This window comes from Amblyomma americanum, chromosome 1, assembly GCF_052857255.1.
Source record: "Amblyomma americanum isolate KBUSLIRL-KWMA chromosome 1, ASM5285725v1, whole genome shotgun sequence".
Classification (NCBI taxonomy): Eukaryota; Metazoa; Arthropoda; class Arachnida; order Ixodida; family Ixodidae; genus Amblyomma; species Amblyomma americanum.
This window is the reverse complement of record NC_135497.1, coordinates 56,916,833-56,933,392: the sequence shown is the minus strand read 5'-3', so window position 1 is coordinate 56,933,392 and position 16,560 is coordinate 56,916,833. Positions and strand designations below refer to the sequence as shown.

At 46.0% G+C, this 16,560-nt stretch overlaps 1 protein-coding gene across 1 annotated transcript; it reads right to left on the bottom strand.

Annotated features, from left to right (window-relative positions):
• Positions 1-548: 548 nt before the first annotated feature.
• On the bottom strand, positions 549-5,055 carry LOC144132927 (uncharacterized). The gene is made up of 4 exons (XM_077665675.1): positions 4,798-5,055; positions 3,145-3,219; positions 2,871-3,061; positions 549-2,301 (listed from the first exon to the last, which is right to left on the bottom strand). The coding sequence occupies exons 1-4, from the start codon at positions 5,035-5,037 to the stop codon at positions 1,329-1,331; spliced, it is 1,479 nt and encodes a 492-aa protein (XP_077521801.1). The 5' UTR covers positions 5,038-5,055; the 3' UTR covers positions 549-1,328.
• Between the last annotated feature and the right edge of the window lie 11,505 nt (positions 5,056-16,560).

The window sequence follows — 16,560 nt, the reverse complement described above, 5'->3', positions numbered from 1 at the left end:
GTCGAGCAGCATTATAGTGATAAAATAGCATAAGGTCACATTGAGTAATGTGTGATGTTTTCCTCCTGTGAAGGTATGGATCACAGTCTGAGCCCAAAGCACGTGCCTGGTACGAAAAAACAAAGCAGACTCGTGTTGAAGAATGTGGACTCGTCGTCCATCCTGCAACACCGTGGCTAGGAGCTAGCCCTGATGGCTTTGTACCAGAACTGGACCTGCTGGTCGAGATAAAGTGCCCCACTCCACAAACACTGCAGAAACATGGCAGCCTGGAAGCGCTCTTCAGGAGCGGTAGGTATGATGTTGGGTACAAAGATGACGTGCTTCATCTTCGTAAGGGTGCAAAAAACAAATATTACACACAGGTGCAGTTGCAGCTGTTTTGCTGTGAGAAAAAACAGTGCGATTTCATAATTTGGTCACCCAATGAAGCGCACATAGTTCAGGTGTCTCGTGATGAGGAATTTCTGAAAATGATATGTTCCAAGTTTGGAGAACTTTTATTTTTCACACTTGCTCCCTGCGCTTGCAGACAGTAAGCGGTAAAGTAGCCGTGTATGTTCTGTAAAATACAGAGTTGAAATAAAAGAATGCTCACACAATATGTACAGCCACTGACTTCTTTTTCTGAGTAGCCAAGTTCCTGTCCCCTCTGCGGCTTAACATTTACACACAAGTAGTAAACATTACATGTTGCTTATAGTGGAAATCAGTTCCTAGCAATCGCAATACAGTGAGGAAGGAGTATGCACTAGCAATCTGAGCAACCATAAACAGCCAAGCTCCTAAGCTTTGCAGTAGTGAGGACTATATTCTATTTCATACATCAGGCGAGACACTGTCAAAGCTAGCGCACTTGTTTGCGCTGCCTACATCCACGATCAAAAAGTACTACGTTCCTTGTCATGAGCGAGAAATAAATTTTTTGCCTGCAGGCTATTTATGTGATGATATGTCGGGAGCTTTATTACATGTGCTCTTATTGCTGACATCACGCTGTCGCTTTCTAGTGCCTTTGGCCAATCGGTCACAAAACAAGCGTGGAGTAACACGCCTCTGTTTGTTTTTTCATGTGGGTTACTCCCTACTTTTCACAGCGTTGCACCTGATGTAAGAAACCGAGTATAGTTTTGTCAATCTCAATAGGTTTGGAGTAAATGTAGTGCAAAACAAACCACATTATACAGCCCAAAGGTAAACTTCATAGTCAGAACTTTTATGGACAGCACACAAGTCATTTGCCCTTCCTAAAAACAGTTTAGCACAATGTCTCTTTGATTAGGGGTGGCTGAAGGTTGCAGAGACCGGCTACAACTACAAGGATGTCATCAACCAGTGGTTTTTTTGGCAAAAAATCTCGATGGGAGCTCTTTTAGCAGTCTAAAGCACTTTATCCGCCTTATCGAACGCTCAACATGGATCCGTAGCCTGGCCAGGCGACGTGATTCCACAAGCTCTGGGCGGCTAATCTGAGACCGACCTTTCGAAAAGCTCGGAAGCATCAGCTTAACTCCTGCAGGAAGGAGGTCACTTATGGTGAAGCCCCGGTCAGCGAGGATTGTGTCACCTGGTGCCAAGAACTTCAAAAACCCACTGTGCTGGGTTATGAAACGGTCACTTGCACGACCACCGTATGGCTTTGAAACGAACATTACAAAGCCACACGGTGCGATTGCATGCAGGACCTTTGCAGTATTGTGAGACTTATATCGGCTATATGTCCTGTTCCTGCGTTTCAGGTTGCCTGGCCGCTCAATAAATATCTCAAAGCAGTCGATGATGCATGTTGAAAGCTCGTACCTGTTAAAGCTGTCTGGAATTGATGCTTTGATTGTGTCCCTGGCAAGCCAGAAAACAAGGTACTGCCGAGCAAATTTGGCAAGCCCTGACGAAATAGTACAGAAAATGCGACTGACTGCAGCAGTTGATATCGCAAAACGAAAGCTCAGGTCGTGAACAAGGAGACCCAGCCGCAGCCTCATCAGCGTCAGTAGCACCTGATCCTCAAAGGGCAATTCGAAGGGTGTTTTCATTGTGCTTGCAAGGGCTCTCACCAGCTCGTCAAATAAGTTTTTTGAGAGCCCTGTGAAAAATTTGAATGTGTGAGGCTGCAAGGTGGAGCAAACAGTAAATGCTGCCTGGCACGCTGCTTCAGTTGAGCGCTGAGGTGATGAGGCTGCACAGTATGTGTGGTCCTCGTCTCCTTTCATGTCAACTTGGACAGCCTGTTCCATCTTCTTCACAGTCTTGCACCTGCAGCCGCAGGTCTGACACCCTGCTGCAGTCCTCTCTCCATTACTCCTGCAAAATAAATGGCACTGATTATTAAGTAAGTATCACACTACTGCGCTATTGCCAGAGCATATAAACCCTTTCTAACAATTTTCAGTACACTGAAAATGAAATGTGCTAGCTAGCTAGCAAAACTGCATGAGACATGCCTTAAAATAATTTCGAAGGACGCTATCAGCAGAATAGGAGCGCATGCAAACAACCAAACATGACTCTGATTGAGAGGGCTACTTCCATGCAACATTACTGACACTTAAGCATTCTCCAATTTACACTCCAACCCTTACAGACCTTTGCTGTATTTATTCAAAGCTGTAGTTCACAGTACAGTCTTGTCCCATGGTGACGCGTCTGTGTGGAACATATAATTATTAATGTAATAGTGGATGCATAAGGTGGCAAGTGCTTCAGTTAGTAACATTTCAGTCTGCACACACTTAGTGTCAACAGTGTTTTTTCTTCTCGAGTCCCCGTCTGTTCACGCGCTGATCATTTAGAGCCCACTAGAATTCTTCGGCCGACACAAAAGTACAGGCAAGGCCCAATGACAAGCACCAATTACAATCCCTGCATCATACCTTGCTGGCCTCAGGTACGTGGCAGTAGGACGAGTGCCATCTGTTTCTGACAAGCTTTCTTCTTCCTCTTGTGTAGGGGAATGTTGTATGCTCGTATTATGTGATGTTGACGCCCCAGTTGAACTCGTCTCAACCATAGGTGCGATGACCAAGCGGTGCTTCAGCACTCTTCTCCCCTTGTGACGGACAGTCTAGTGTTTGGTGAAAGAAAAAAAATAATTCAGTTCTTGTGCTGTAGAAAGATCTCAACAGAACTAGAGTAAATAATACTTACAGATGTTCCAAGATGCAGTGTTCGGTATGGGTTATTTGGTGTTGGGCGGCCGTCAATGAAATCAATGGAGCACACCTGCAGGAAAAATGGGTTTGAAAGGCTCATTGGTATTTGCAATGTGCAAACTAGGTCTCACACCAGAAAACAGGCATGATCTAAAGGTGCACCTGGCCTCTTGACTCACTAGTGTGCACAAACTGTAACGGGACCACAAGCGCTTCTCCTTAATGTTCCTTAACGCCCCTGCTCATAACATGATAGCAGCAAGGTGATGCGAATGTTAACTACATATACAGTATGGTGGAGCTGCCATAAAAAGAATGTAAACCAAAAAGGCTCCTGCCTGCACCACTGACGTATAACAGGCTTAATCCAATTGTAAAATAAATGAAAAGGCACGAAGGCAAGACATTTTGCCACCCGTAGGCACTACAATGGCAGTGATATGATTCCTCAAGCAGCCTTCTCTAGCTAGTGCGCAATCGTTTGAAGGGATTTCCTGATGTAAACATGATGCACGCATGGCAATGCGTTTATCCTACAAGCAGTTCACAATTCTGTCAGCCTCGCACATAAAACCACGTTATGAACCACGCTTACTATGCGCGCTGAAACAGCTCGAGGTCTCAAATCAGGGACTCCAGAACTTTTTTGAGTGGGCGGGGGGGGGGGTAATTGAATTCGTGCTTATTTCGTTATTTATTCATTTAATGCTCATTTTCATATAAAATTTATATTTATTATTATTTTATTTTTCATTCTGGAATATTTTTAGGGGAGGGGGCAAGACTTCAAGCCTATTTTGTTACTTATTTATTTAATGCTAATTTACATAATAAATTTTATATTTTTAATTTTTTTTTTACTTTTCAATGTCGAAAAGATGATGCAAATTGTCACATTGTGGTGACGACACTCCAGCAGTCAGGAAGGCAACGAAAAGGCTTCCAAAAGAAACTGTTTAAGGGGCTGTCTCGCGCCCACTAAGAATAACTGAATGCTAGTTTAGGTTACTCATATACGAAATGCTTTACAACTGGCTACGAAGCCAAGTAGCTCAGCTCCATTGTGCTTTGCATTAAGAGTCATAGAACTGAAGTGCTTCAATTGTTATAAACCTGACCCAAGTGCAAGAACTTGGAGACTGTGGGTGGGGGGGCTGCCCCCCTGTTCCGGGGTCCCTGTCTCAAGTTGTATTTGGTTGTAAGTGATCAGCTTCACTGTGAGCGCTGGACTGCGACGTCACTTTTAATCCCTTGTCTCGCATGGACCGCGATCGAGGATGGGACAGCCAGACAGCACGGCAGCCTGAAGGGAAGTGCTTTATTCCGAATATTGTCCGCGAAGACTCTGAACCTTGGAGTGGAATTAAAGAGTAGCACTACACGGCTGCATGCAATACACGGATCGGCGGTGAGCGCTGCCCGCTCGCATTGCTGCGCGGTGCATACTCGACAGTGACGATATGTGTAGGAGCGTAACACGTTCTTTTCCGTTCCCAATTCAGCCACGGGAGATCCTGTCTTATCGCCGCACATCTTAACATGTTATCTGCAACGCCACCTCGATCGCTACACAGGCAGATGCAACTGACAACGCCGTCACGGTTTCGTCTGCAGAACAGCTTGTAATGCGGTAATGTTGCGCACTTACCCTCGCAGCCTTTCCAGGATTGAAATCTTTTCTTTGTAGGTTGGCTATCCAGCGCTGGCGGACGAGTTTGTTGCGTTCGCCCGCCGGAAAACAGTGCATGGCGAACGGGCGCAAACAGGGGCAGTCCTTGTGGAGTTCGGGACCGTGAAGCTCGCAGACTGACTCATCCCACACCTTTAAGTCTCTATCGCAATTTTTGCAATCAACAACGCAACAGGTTTTACCTCTGCCATTCCACATATTGCTTCTCAGATCACATACGGCAGCCATCCGCGATATCACCAATGCAACAAATGCTGCGACTTAGGAGGTGCATAATGGCGCCGAGAGCGTCGGGTGCCTGTGGCGACATCTGTTGTGAAGTGGAATTCAATAAAACATTTTGCTGGGCGAGTTGGTTCATATTGCTCGAGGGGATGCTTGTAGCGCGACAAAAACACAAGGGACAGAGACGAACGGGACAAGCGCCACTCTCAACTGGTTTTATTCAAAAACACGATCGCAACATTTATACATTTCCCCTTCTTCTTCAAGAACATAATCACCCGATCCCACATGCGAATGACACGCAAATATCACGCTTGAATCAAATCAGTTTATCCAAAAACCTGTACTCGTTAGAAAACATCGTCACCGAAGGGCTGCTGACGCATTCCCACCCTTTCTTTTTGATATGGAACGCCTCAATTAGCTCACGCGTCAGCGCATCTTTGCTTCTGCCAATGACCTCTGTTCTGTTTAAAAATGGTGAGCATTTGCATGACTTGCAGTGAACTACCATATTTGTTCCGCTCCCATTTTCGAGGCATTTTTCATGCTCGCGCAGGCGCTTGTTCAGGCCCAGACTGGCCAACATACACTTTTCCACATGAAAGTGGAATCTGATAGACAATTCCCACCTTGCAATCAACATATCGGTGTTTATGCCTCGTTTCGCAATCCTTTTTTGCTTTTTCCTCATTCACCTTAGGACAAGGGCTTTTGAGCTTGCAGGGCGCTGAAAAAACCACAGGAATTTTATATTTATTCGCCACTTTTTTATGTTGTGAGCCACGCGATGCAAATACGGAATCACCTGTGGCCTTACGTTATTCACCTTTTCTCTTCTAACCTTCTTGTTCTTTTGCAGCAATGTTTCTGCGACCATAACCAACAGGGACAAAGGAAAGCCTGCCGATAGCAGCCTAGAAACTTGGTCATCAAAACTTTCCTGGACAGCATGAATACAAGACTTGTTGATGGCTTCTTGAATGCACATGGTTGCAACGGCTCTTTTTACTGTCTTGGACTGGGCTGAGTCAAACGGCAAAAATTTTTTTTCACTGCTAAGACTCATAAACCGGGAATACCTTTCAGGAGTATCGTGAGTGAACGACACACTTGGCAGCAAATGCTGAGCCAGTACCTCCTCAGAAACTTGAACCCTCTCTGTGTCAAAGATCCTTTTGAGACCAGGAATTCGCATGTCATAGCTAGTTTTCTACAAGACAGCCGTTCAATTGGCAGCATGTTCTCCATAGACGTTGAAGACCTTTATTATTCTGTTCCCCACGAAGAATTGTTTACCTCCGTTCAGAACTGCAATGAAGAAAATGGTGTGATAGCATTTCAAAATTCAGCTGGCATAAATGTTGGAAACTTCATGTCACTTCTTGAATTTTATCTGGGTGCAACGGTGGTTAATTTCGAAGGCAGAGCGTATGTGCAAAAGAGTGGCATATGTATTGGTTCATGTGTGGCGCCTGTGTTGTGCAAGATTTTTCTCTCTTCCATTGACCGCGATTTAGACCAAGTTTTAGACAAGAAAAAAGTAATTAAAGTTTTTAGGTACGTTGACGATTTTTTAGTGTTTTTAGAAAAACTAGAAACTGTGACCTACCACGAGACTGTGGTGGAAATTTTATCTGCTTTTAGAAAGTTTGGAAGGGGGCTTAACTTCACTCATGAGGTTGCCATAGACAACAAGTTGCAGTTTTTAGATCTACAGATTTCTGTGAATGATGTGCATGCTTGCTGGGGCTATAAGCCTCGTGCCCTCAAGGAAATAATGCCGTTTGACTCAGCCCAGTCCAAGACAGTAAAAAGAGCCGTTGCAACCATGTGCATTCTAGAAGCCATCAACAAGTCTTGTATTCATGCTGTCCAGGAAAGTTTTGATGACCAAGTTTCTAGGCTGCTATCGGCAGGCTTTCCTTTGTCCCTGTTGGTTATGATCGCAGAAACATTGCTGCAAAAGAACAAGAAGGTTAGAAGAGAAAAGGTGAATAACGTAAGGCCACAGGTGATTCCGTATTTGCATCGCGTGGCCCACAACATGAAAAAAGTGGCGAATAAATACAAAATTCCTGTGGTTTTTTCAGCGCCCTGCAAGCTCAAAAGCCTTTGTCCTAAGGTGAATGAGGAAAAAGCAAAAAAGGATTGCGAAACGAGGCATAAACACCGATATGTTGATTGCAAGGTGGGAATTGTCTATCAGATTCCACTTTCATGTGGAAAAGTGTATGTTGGCCAGTCTGGACGATGCCTGAACAAGCGCCTGCGCGAGCATGAAAAATGCCTCGAAAATGGGAGCGGAACAAATATGGTAGTTCACTGCAAGTCATGCAAATGCTCACCATTTTTAAACAGAACAGAGGTCATTGGCAGAAGCAAAGATGCGCTGACGCGTGAGCTAATTGAGGCGTTCCATATCAAAAAGAAAGGGTGGGAATGCGTCAGCAGCCCTTCGGTGACGATGTTTTCTAAGGAGTACAGGTTTTTAGATAAACTGATTTGATTCAAGCGTGATATTTGCGTGTCATTCGCATGTGGGATCGGGTGATTATGTTCTTGAAGAAGAAGGGGAAATGTATAAATGTTGCGATCGTGTTTTTGAATAAAACCAGTTGAGAGTGGCGCTTGTCCCGTTCGTCTCTGTCCCTTGTGTTTTTTGTCGCGCTACAAGCATCCCCTCGAGCAATGTGAAGTGGAAGAACTGCGCGCTGTAAACGGTCTATAGCAGCGATTGTCCGGACCCGTAAAGTATTTGTTACGGGTCCAGGTTGGACATATTTTTGGAAATGTGGCGGATAGTTTGAAGAATGCTTCACTCCCGCCACCGGTTGGCCCGGTATTGCAGTGGCTGCTCGCTTCTCACTTGCTGCGGGCGCTTAAAATAAGAAAAATAAGGAGTCTTGCTGTGCGCTTCTGTTTTTCATGAGAATAGAACACTAAATTTTGTTGGAGATATTTCGGCTTTTAAAAACGGGACAAGCAGCCAACATCAAGGCGTCGACAGTAACAAGGAAAGCGGGTATGCAAGATATGCGCCAGTTATGTCAGTGAAGCTTCTCTAGAATCTGTCGCTATAGTTCAAAACCTATCTCTTATGCACTGACCCCGTTGGTGCGTTGAAACAGCACTCAACCCCAATATAAATTTGCGTCGTCAGCTACCTTACTCGTGTCAAGCGACCATCCTCCTAGAGAAGCAGAGGAAAAAAAAAATATCCTGAAAACTTTTATTTACCAAGATTTGCGATAGATTAGGATGAAGGGAACCGTTACTAAGCAGAGGAGCATGCAATAAAAATTTTAGACCCGCTTTTAAGATGAGTCATATTCTGCATAATACCGCGGTTATTGGCAGTCCCATTGGTGCTGTCCTTCCTACGCATGTTTAATCTCCGGGCGAACAAAACGCTTGAAAATACCACAAACCACTGCGTGGAGGGTGGAGTTTGAAGATTCATTTTAGAGTACACCTCCCTCAATTGAAAGTATTTAATTCTGTTCACTTTTTTGTAGTTATTTTAAACTATCAAGTTTAATAGAATTGCTGAAACGCAAAGGGAGATTTATGTCCAAGCTTGTTTGGCGTTCTTTTTTAAATTTTTAGCTAGAAATGTCCCAACACAAGTGAGTGCAATGGATGGGTAAGAAAACTGAGCAGACGCAGTCAATGACAGAGCATCTTGGTTTCGCAAGTTTTGAAGAAACGAAGATTATCAGCAACGGTAATAAGATATAAGCACTCGCCTGTTCGTCTGGGTATACATAGATGAACACATATACTGTTACCCAAGCAAACATGAAATCATTCATTCAGTGGTTATGAAAACATAATAAAGGTACCAATATTATTGTTAATGGAAACGTGAACACTATTGGCCTTTTTCAAAGTAGACATCTGTGTTAAATAGATGACCGTAATTGACAAAACAGTTGTGAATGCATATATACATAGATGCAGAATTCAGGCTTCGAAGCTAAACTTTCGCGGAACTTCATATTCCGGTTTAGTTACGCAAGGGTGACTCCAGCGCAAGTTTTGCTTCCGTGGCCACTATAATGAGGGCTCAGAATTTGCCGAAGATGAATTCGGAGCCGCACTCTGGCATACGCAGCAGTCAACATTTTTCTTATTCGCTCTTTGTGAGCCATGCAAGTCTTCACAGAGGGCTTGTCTATCTCTTCAAGATGTGCGATCAAAGAACGAAGCGGCGACTTCATTCTGAACAATGTGCCGGTACACCATGAATTGACGACGGTAAAATGCTCTTCATAGTTTTTCAGTGTTTTCATCACATCCCTGCTGAGATATATGAGCTTTTGTCCATCCCTGACGTATTCATTGAGTGCAGTGAGGGAAGCATACTCATCGTCAGTGTTGCCAAGGAGAGCAGCCTTGCGCTGCGCACAAGTTGTGGATTTTAGAATTACCCTCAAAATAAAACCGCCAAGGTAAAACAGATACGGCACTCGGTTGACGTGAGCTCTTCAATGAACAGGATTTGCGGATCATTGATTTCGTCTGTACCTTCCTTCTTGGCGTGTGCAAGCAGATCGACAAGGTATTCGCGGTCGTCAAGCTCGTAACTTGAATACCTGAGAGTATGAAGGAAGTGGCTGACGCTGATGAGCCGAAGTGCACACTTCAAGTCGTACGCAGTGGGCACTGGCTTCATGAGCCGCACCACAGAAAAAAGATTTTCTAGGCAGTCTTGCAAGAGCCTGCTCATGAGAAAGAATTCATACCTTTCACTGCCAAGAAGCACTTCTTGAAGGCGAAGGACAGCGTTGTTGCAATTAGGACCCCTGCTTGCGATGGCTTCCACTGAGAGTGACCGTTTTCAGTTCTCTGATCGTGTCTATTACCATACGCAGTGTGTCCAAGGCGGCATGATATTTAGTCATGTTTCTGCCGCTTAGCGCTATGGTGGAATGACGCGATTACATAAGGGCGTACCACCTAGAAACGCGGTCTGTAAACCACGCTGCTGTTTCGGCCTCTGGTTCAATCACTCCTTCTTTTATTGGGAGCCGAATAGCTGGCGGGGATTTGCCGAAGGGCTGGACAGCGACTCCAACTTTCATCTTGGTGAAGCGTCCACCACTAATGTGGATTTCTGATCAATTTGGTGCTACCTTAAGTTCACTGGCAGCGTCATAGACCAAAACGGCCTGCACATGCTCTAGATTCACCTTCGAGGAAGTCAATCCGTTCATCCTTACTGTATCATCACTGAGTGTGAAAACTTTAGAGCTTAGAAGCTGTCCTTTCAGGTCCTTAAGGACATGTGCTGGGTCAGAGATGAAAAAAAGTTCCTTCCCGTCTAAGGTTGGGTGGGGTATTGAGTACGAAGTTGTCGAATGGCGGTGACTCGAAAAGCGAAATTCTCTCCACATAGCGCGGTTTGCTGCACCCATGTCACAGGTGACTAACCGTACTCTTTGAGAAATCTGGCTGCATATCTGGACTATTTCCAGAACCTATGTCTTGAGTACAGAGCCGTCCACGTGCCTACCAGTAAATTCATAGGCTATCACTTGCTTCCATCTTTGGTTTACCCCACCTAGCATAAACACTAAAGCATGGTTGGCTGCCTCTTCAGGCTTCGAGGGCAAGGTCGTTCTTCCCAAAAGCACGTTTTCTCCACGGTCGAGTTCAAATCCGGGTGCTATCTCCATTTCATCTAGAAAGCGAACACAGCCTTTTCCGCGTCCTCCATTCCCTCTGTTTTCGACCTGATTACGTCCATCACTTCATGCAGGCTGCGTGGCAGAAACTTCAGGCTCTGCATTCTTCTTGCTAGCGTTCTTCTTGATGGGAGAAGGTAGCCAATCTTTCTGAGAGTTTCATACCCAGGGGTTCCACAAGCAAATTTAATTTTTAGGCCTTGCTTTACTGTTTGCGCTGACCATGAATTGCCACGATTGTTGTTCCTAGAAAGGCCGCGAATTACGTCTTTATTTAAAAACTTCGTATTTCGTGAGAAATTAGCTGCCTCTTTCTGCAGCTTGCGATTCCGCTTCTGTAGTTTTCTGACAGTGTTCTTAGATTCTCTATGGTGTTGTTTCATATTATTAGTGGCTGCTGTGAGATCTACTATCTTCTTTCTAAGCTCTGCTGCCTCCGAATCAAAGGGTTGGTGTATGGCCGCGCTTCATCAACGCGCATATCTTTTTTATTCCTTTAGCTTGTGGTCACTGCGGGTCTGCGGTCTACGCCCCCCCCCCCCCCTACCCCCGCAAGCAGTGGCAAAGGCGCAGGAAGCACTGGCTGCTTGACAGCACCACTGTGAGGGCCGAGGACACCTGGCGCCAAGAAAGCATGCGAGGCGCGAATAACTAGCACGTGGGGCCGCTTGATCTCAGGCAGCATTCCCACGGCGGCAGAATGCGAACCACCCCGCATTCCGCGATGGGCCCCCTTTTTTTTCTGGCATTCTCGATGGCACCGAGGCGTCGCTGTTCTCCGCCGTCTGACATTCCTGCGGCGAGCCAGTGGGTCAGTGGTCCCGCCAATTAGCTAAAAAAAACGCTTCATCCTTTGAGAGGCGACGCGCGGGTGCGGCAGGGAAAGGGAAAGCATCAAGCGCTAAGGCCGAGAACTCCCCTCGGGGAGAGGGTTTTCGAAATGTTTTCTGTATATGTTTCTTTTTCTTTATAGCCAAGCCCCGGGCTCGAAGTTGGGTCCAACCTTCAGGGGCTGTGGCTACCTCCATTGGTTATCGAAGCTTAGGGTGGGCCTCGATATATGGCCGCCCTAATTTCTTTGTTTGCAAAAGCTTTAAAACTGCATGTAAAATCATTGGAGGGCAGTCCTGGCTCCGTGCAGTGGCACGTAATTCTGCAACCCTAGACTCTAACCTCGCGTCGATGAGTAAGGGCTTGTAGAGAGTGTTTCTCTGTGTGAGAATTGTCTTTGTCAGTTACAGCTTGACCGTCTGTGTGACTCAACTTGTAACGCAGTTCGCCCTTGTACATACTGTAAATATATTCTCTCTTTGACCTTCATTTGCACATCTCCCTTCATCACCGCCGAACAAAAACGTTTGGAAGGGTCTGCACCCTTCCGAAGAACCCAACGGACCATCAAAAAATTACTGTTGGGTCGCACGAACCACTGCAGTTTCTTGAGGCTGTACGTCCGTGGTGGTCGGACTCACTAGCATTGCTGTCTTCTGTCCCCACCAATGACTCATTTATTACTCCGTCTGACGATGAATATGCTGGAGGATATTCTTGCGTGTTTAAGGGAAGGATGTTTCTCACTTCTGGCGACGAACCTTGTGCAGCAGCGTCATCACTGAATAATGCAGGCACATGCACACTTCGGTCCCTTGGTGGCCTTCGCTCTTTAGCAAGTTCTGGAAGCAGATAAGCGAAAATAGCACATTCCATATTTTAAATAGTGGTCCTTTCGCAAAACTCCGAAAGTAAGCTTTTCTGCATTGCAAAGGACCCTTCACCACGCGGCCCATCTTAAACGTCAGGTGCAGCTATTGTTCACCCCCCTTCAACAAAAGGAGTGGCTAGGCAAAGCTGGTGCTAATTCCTTTATCCCGACATCTTGTCGTGTAAAGGAAAGGAACGCGGCATTGTTCAGCCTATATATGTCTGCAGCATTGCACCTTTTTTTTACTGCAAAGCTGGTTTGGCACACCAACCACTTCCTCCCTCAATATTTTCAAATGTAGACGACGAGGTGATGAGCAACATGGCAACAAACACTTTAAGGTTAGCAGGTATCTGTGCTTTGAATGGGAACACCATTGGGACAGCATTGGGCTTGAGCTTCTTCCATCCTTCCGCGCGGTTTTGTTCGAAGTTCTTGTCTTCAAAATGAGCCTGCAGATGAATTTTTTATTGGAATTAGCCCCACATTTCCTGCTTGAGAATCAAAACAATGAACAAAGAAGGCAAGAAAACAAAATAGTCCAAATATATCTGTTGAATTATTATAATGAACGCCTCAATCTGCACATAACATATTGTGTTAATCTCATTTACTGATCTAATGCGGCGTCGTTGGACGAAGCATCGAGCTAACAGTCAGCGCACGCTACCCAACGCAGCATACGTGTCAAAAACTAAAAAAATCTTAAGTAAATTAATCTGTATTGGTTCCTAGACGACCCAAATGCGCAGTAATTGCAACAGCGTATGTGCCATCGCTTGTTCTCGTGCTCTGTGCCTTGATTCGTGCCGGCCGCGGTTCGCTGACAAACGCCTCGTAAAAGCAATTATTCTCCAATGAACAGGAGCGGCGAAAGCACGTTCGGTACGCATTCAAGAGCGAAAACGTTGTGTCATGCAATTTCGGATGCAAACAAGCAAGTGGCAGGCAATGGACGGTTCGGCGCAGAAGCGTGCCTTTTTTTTTTTTACGCCGAGCAAAACGAATTGTGCGAAATGACATCTGACCAATACAAATGTAGTACTACACTTAGCTGGCTAAACGCAAAAGCGGTAAATCGCAACAAAAACAGCACTGAACCAACATGCGGCACTTACACTACAGACACATGAGGAGTTCGTCGCTTGCCACTTGTCACGCTTGATCCGGACCAGCCACAGAAGCCTCCTTTTCGGGCCTCTTGGAAAATGGAACATCCTCCAACCATATCTCGAATGGTTGGAGCACTGAGGAGAACAACATACAGGCATTGCACAGCGATGAAAGGCGCGCATACGCAGGCACACAGCAGTGACGCCCGCACGACAGCAGAGCGGCGAGGTCGACGCGGGGAACGCAATGGCGGAGGGAGCTCGCGAAAACAGGTTTCGGCGGCGTCGAGTGGTTCAAAGGGTGACTTCACCCTAAGCGGGGCGGCGCTTCGAGGCACCCTAGACCGGCTGCTTGGCTCGCGTCTGCAAAAACTGTACTCGTAGCCGAAAACAGTTTCTCGCTAGTTCCACCAAATAGAGACAGGTACCGATGTTTATTTAGATCTGGAAGAACTTAGGCAATAATATTCTACCTTGTGGGTGGTGTTTGCTCCTAATTAGGCGAGTATTTTGCGCACAGGAAGATTTTAAAATCCGGCACATAAAAACGGAAGTCCCTGTATGTACACGCGGTACAAATAATAATAATAATAATAATAATAATAATAATAATAATAATAATAATAATAATAATAATAATAATAATAATAATAATAATATAATGATGATGATGATGATGATGATGATGATGATGATGATGATTGGTTTTTGGGGAAAGGAAATCGCGAAGTATCTGTCTCACATATCGTTGCACACCTGAACCACGCCGTAAGGGAAGGGATAAAGGAGGGAGTGAAAGAAGAAAGGAAGAAAGAGGTGCCGTTGTGGAGGGCTGCGGAATAATTTAGACCACCTGGGGACCTTTAACGTGCACTGACATCGCACAGCACACGGGCGCCTTAGCGTTTTGCCTCCATAAAAACGCAGCCGCCGCGGTCGGGTTCGAACCCTGGAACTCCGGATCAGTATCCGAGCGCCTTAACCACTGAGCCACCCTCCCTAACCACTGAGCCACCGCGGCGGGTGCGGTACAAAAGCAAGAACTGCTAAAAAGGGTGTCTGATACTTGTGTTTGCAAAATAAAATTCTATAATATTACCATAGTAAATGAATTTACGCAGAAAACAGCAAAACGTACATTGCCTGGCGGCAGCTACAATTGTGTGTTTCAATTTCAACTAGAAAATTGAGAGTGCCGACAGCGGAAACGGCCATAATTCCTCAGACACTTGACCTGCAGCCGGCTGAAAAGGCTGCAGTAGAAAATAGGCACTTGAGACAAGGTTAAGAGGGACGGTAAGAGAGGAATGCGGAATGGTAATCGTTAAAAATATAACGAATGATTCTTCTTAATCTGCGCTGCTTTATAAAAAAAAAACGTTGATGGTTACGTCAATGCTGCCTTCACTTCATCTGTGTTGTGCTCGGGACACAGCTAACAAGATAGTGTTCATGGTTATGCTAATGATTAGCCTAAACTACTCCCTAACTGTACTGATTCGAGACTAATAAAACTTTCATAAATTTCCCAAATAGAATAGGTACTGAGATTGTCATTACTCAATTCCCTTTTGCGCGCCTTATTCGCTGCGTGCCGGGATTAAAACAGCAATGCTCTGACGAAAACGCTTCATCCGCTCTCACTCAAACTGAATTCGTCAATCTTTTTTCGACATCGCTTCCTGACCACGTGGGTCAAAGATTGCTTAATGTCGCTCGAGAAGGGCACTGATAAGAGGCAAAACGCTAGGGCGCCCGTGTGCTGTGCGATGTCAGTCCACGTTAAAGATCCCCAGGTGGTCGAAATTATTCCGGAGCCCTCCACTACGGCACCTCTTCCTTCCTTTCTTCTTTCACTCCCTCCTTTATACCTTCCCTTACGGCGCGGTTCAGGTGTCCAAAGATATATGAGACAGATACTGCGCTATTTCCTTTCCCCAGAAAACAACTATAATAATAATAATAATAATATTAATAATAATAATAATAATAATAATAATAATAATAATAATAATTGGAGGCTTATCAAGGTTAAGCCCAGTGGATGCGAATCATGTTAAGCAGCTGCCTCAGTGTGGATGGGGCTAAGTAACGGAGACGTGGTTTTAGGTTAATCGTCGTACTTTATTCTTTGCAGCCCGACAAACACACTCTTATGGTCCGTAAATGCATGACTCTTGGTTTGCACGCCCGGCGCAAAGACGCTGGCGCGGTTGCGGGCACAGAGACTGACGCGACGGCGGGCGCGCGCCGCTTCATCCCTGGCGTGACGTCACATATCACGTGATGCAGCGATGGTGGCGCCGCCGCCCAGTCGCGCGCGACGGCGCGAACCGAAGCGTGGAGGCCTCCGCCGGGCGACGTCCGACGGCGAGATATGAGGCCCCATCTGCAGCCGGTGTGACGTCATCACGTGACGTCACATCATGTGATCTCACTTCAGGGTCAATGGTGGCCACCGCCGGGAGGCGACCGACGGCGCGATATGAGGCCCCATCTGCAGCCGGTGTGACGTCATCACGTGGCATCATGTCACGTGACCTACTTGAAGGTCACTTGAAGGTCAATGGGGCCACCGCCGGGAGGCGACCGACGGCGCGATATGAGGCCCCATCTGCAGCCTGTGTGACGTCATCACGTGACGTCATGTCACGTGACCCCACTTCAGGGTCAATGGTGGCCACCGCCGGGCGTCGCGCGAAGGCCCGAAACCTACGTTAATATGCTTCGCATAAAAACCGCCCAGGGACTTGGCTACCAGTGTGTGCGCTTTTAATTCTCCTGCTTTTAAATTTCTCGTGCCGGAATAAGGTGAGCCTAAGTCCACAGTGTCAGCATGGACACCAGTCCGGACCTGACGCTGAGCCGCTACATCCTGGAACAGAACTCAACATACATTGGGCAGTGATCATTACATTATACGAATCACTGTCCCGTACAAACCACCCCGTCACTCCTATACAACACAAACTGGTTAACTGGGACGCACTTC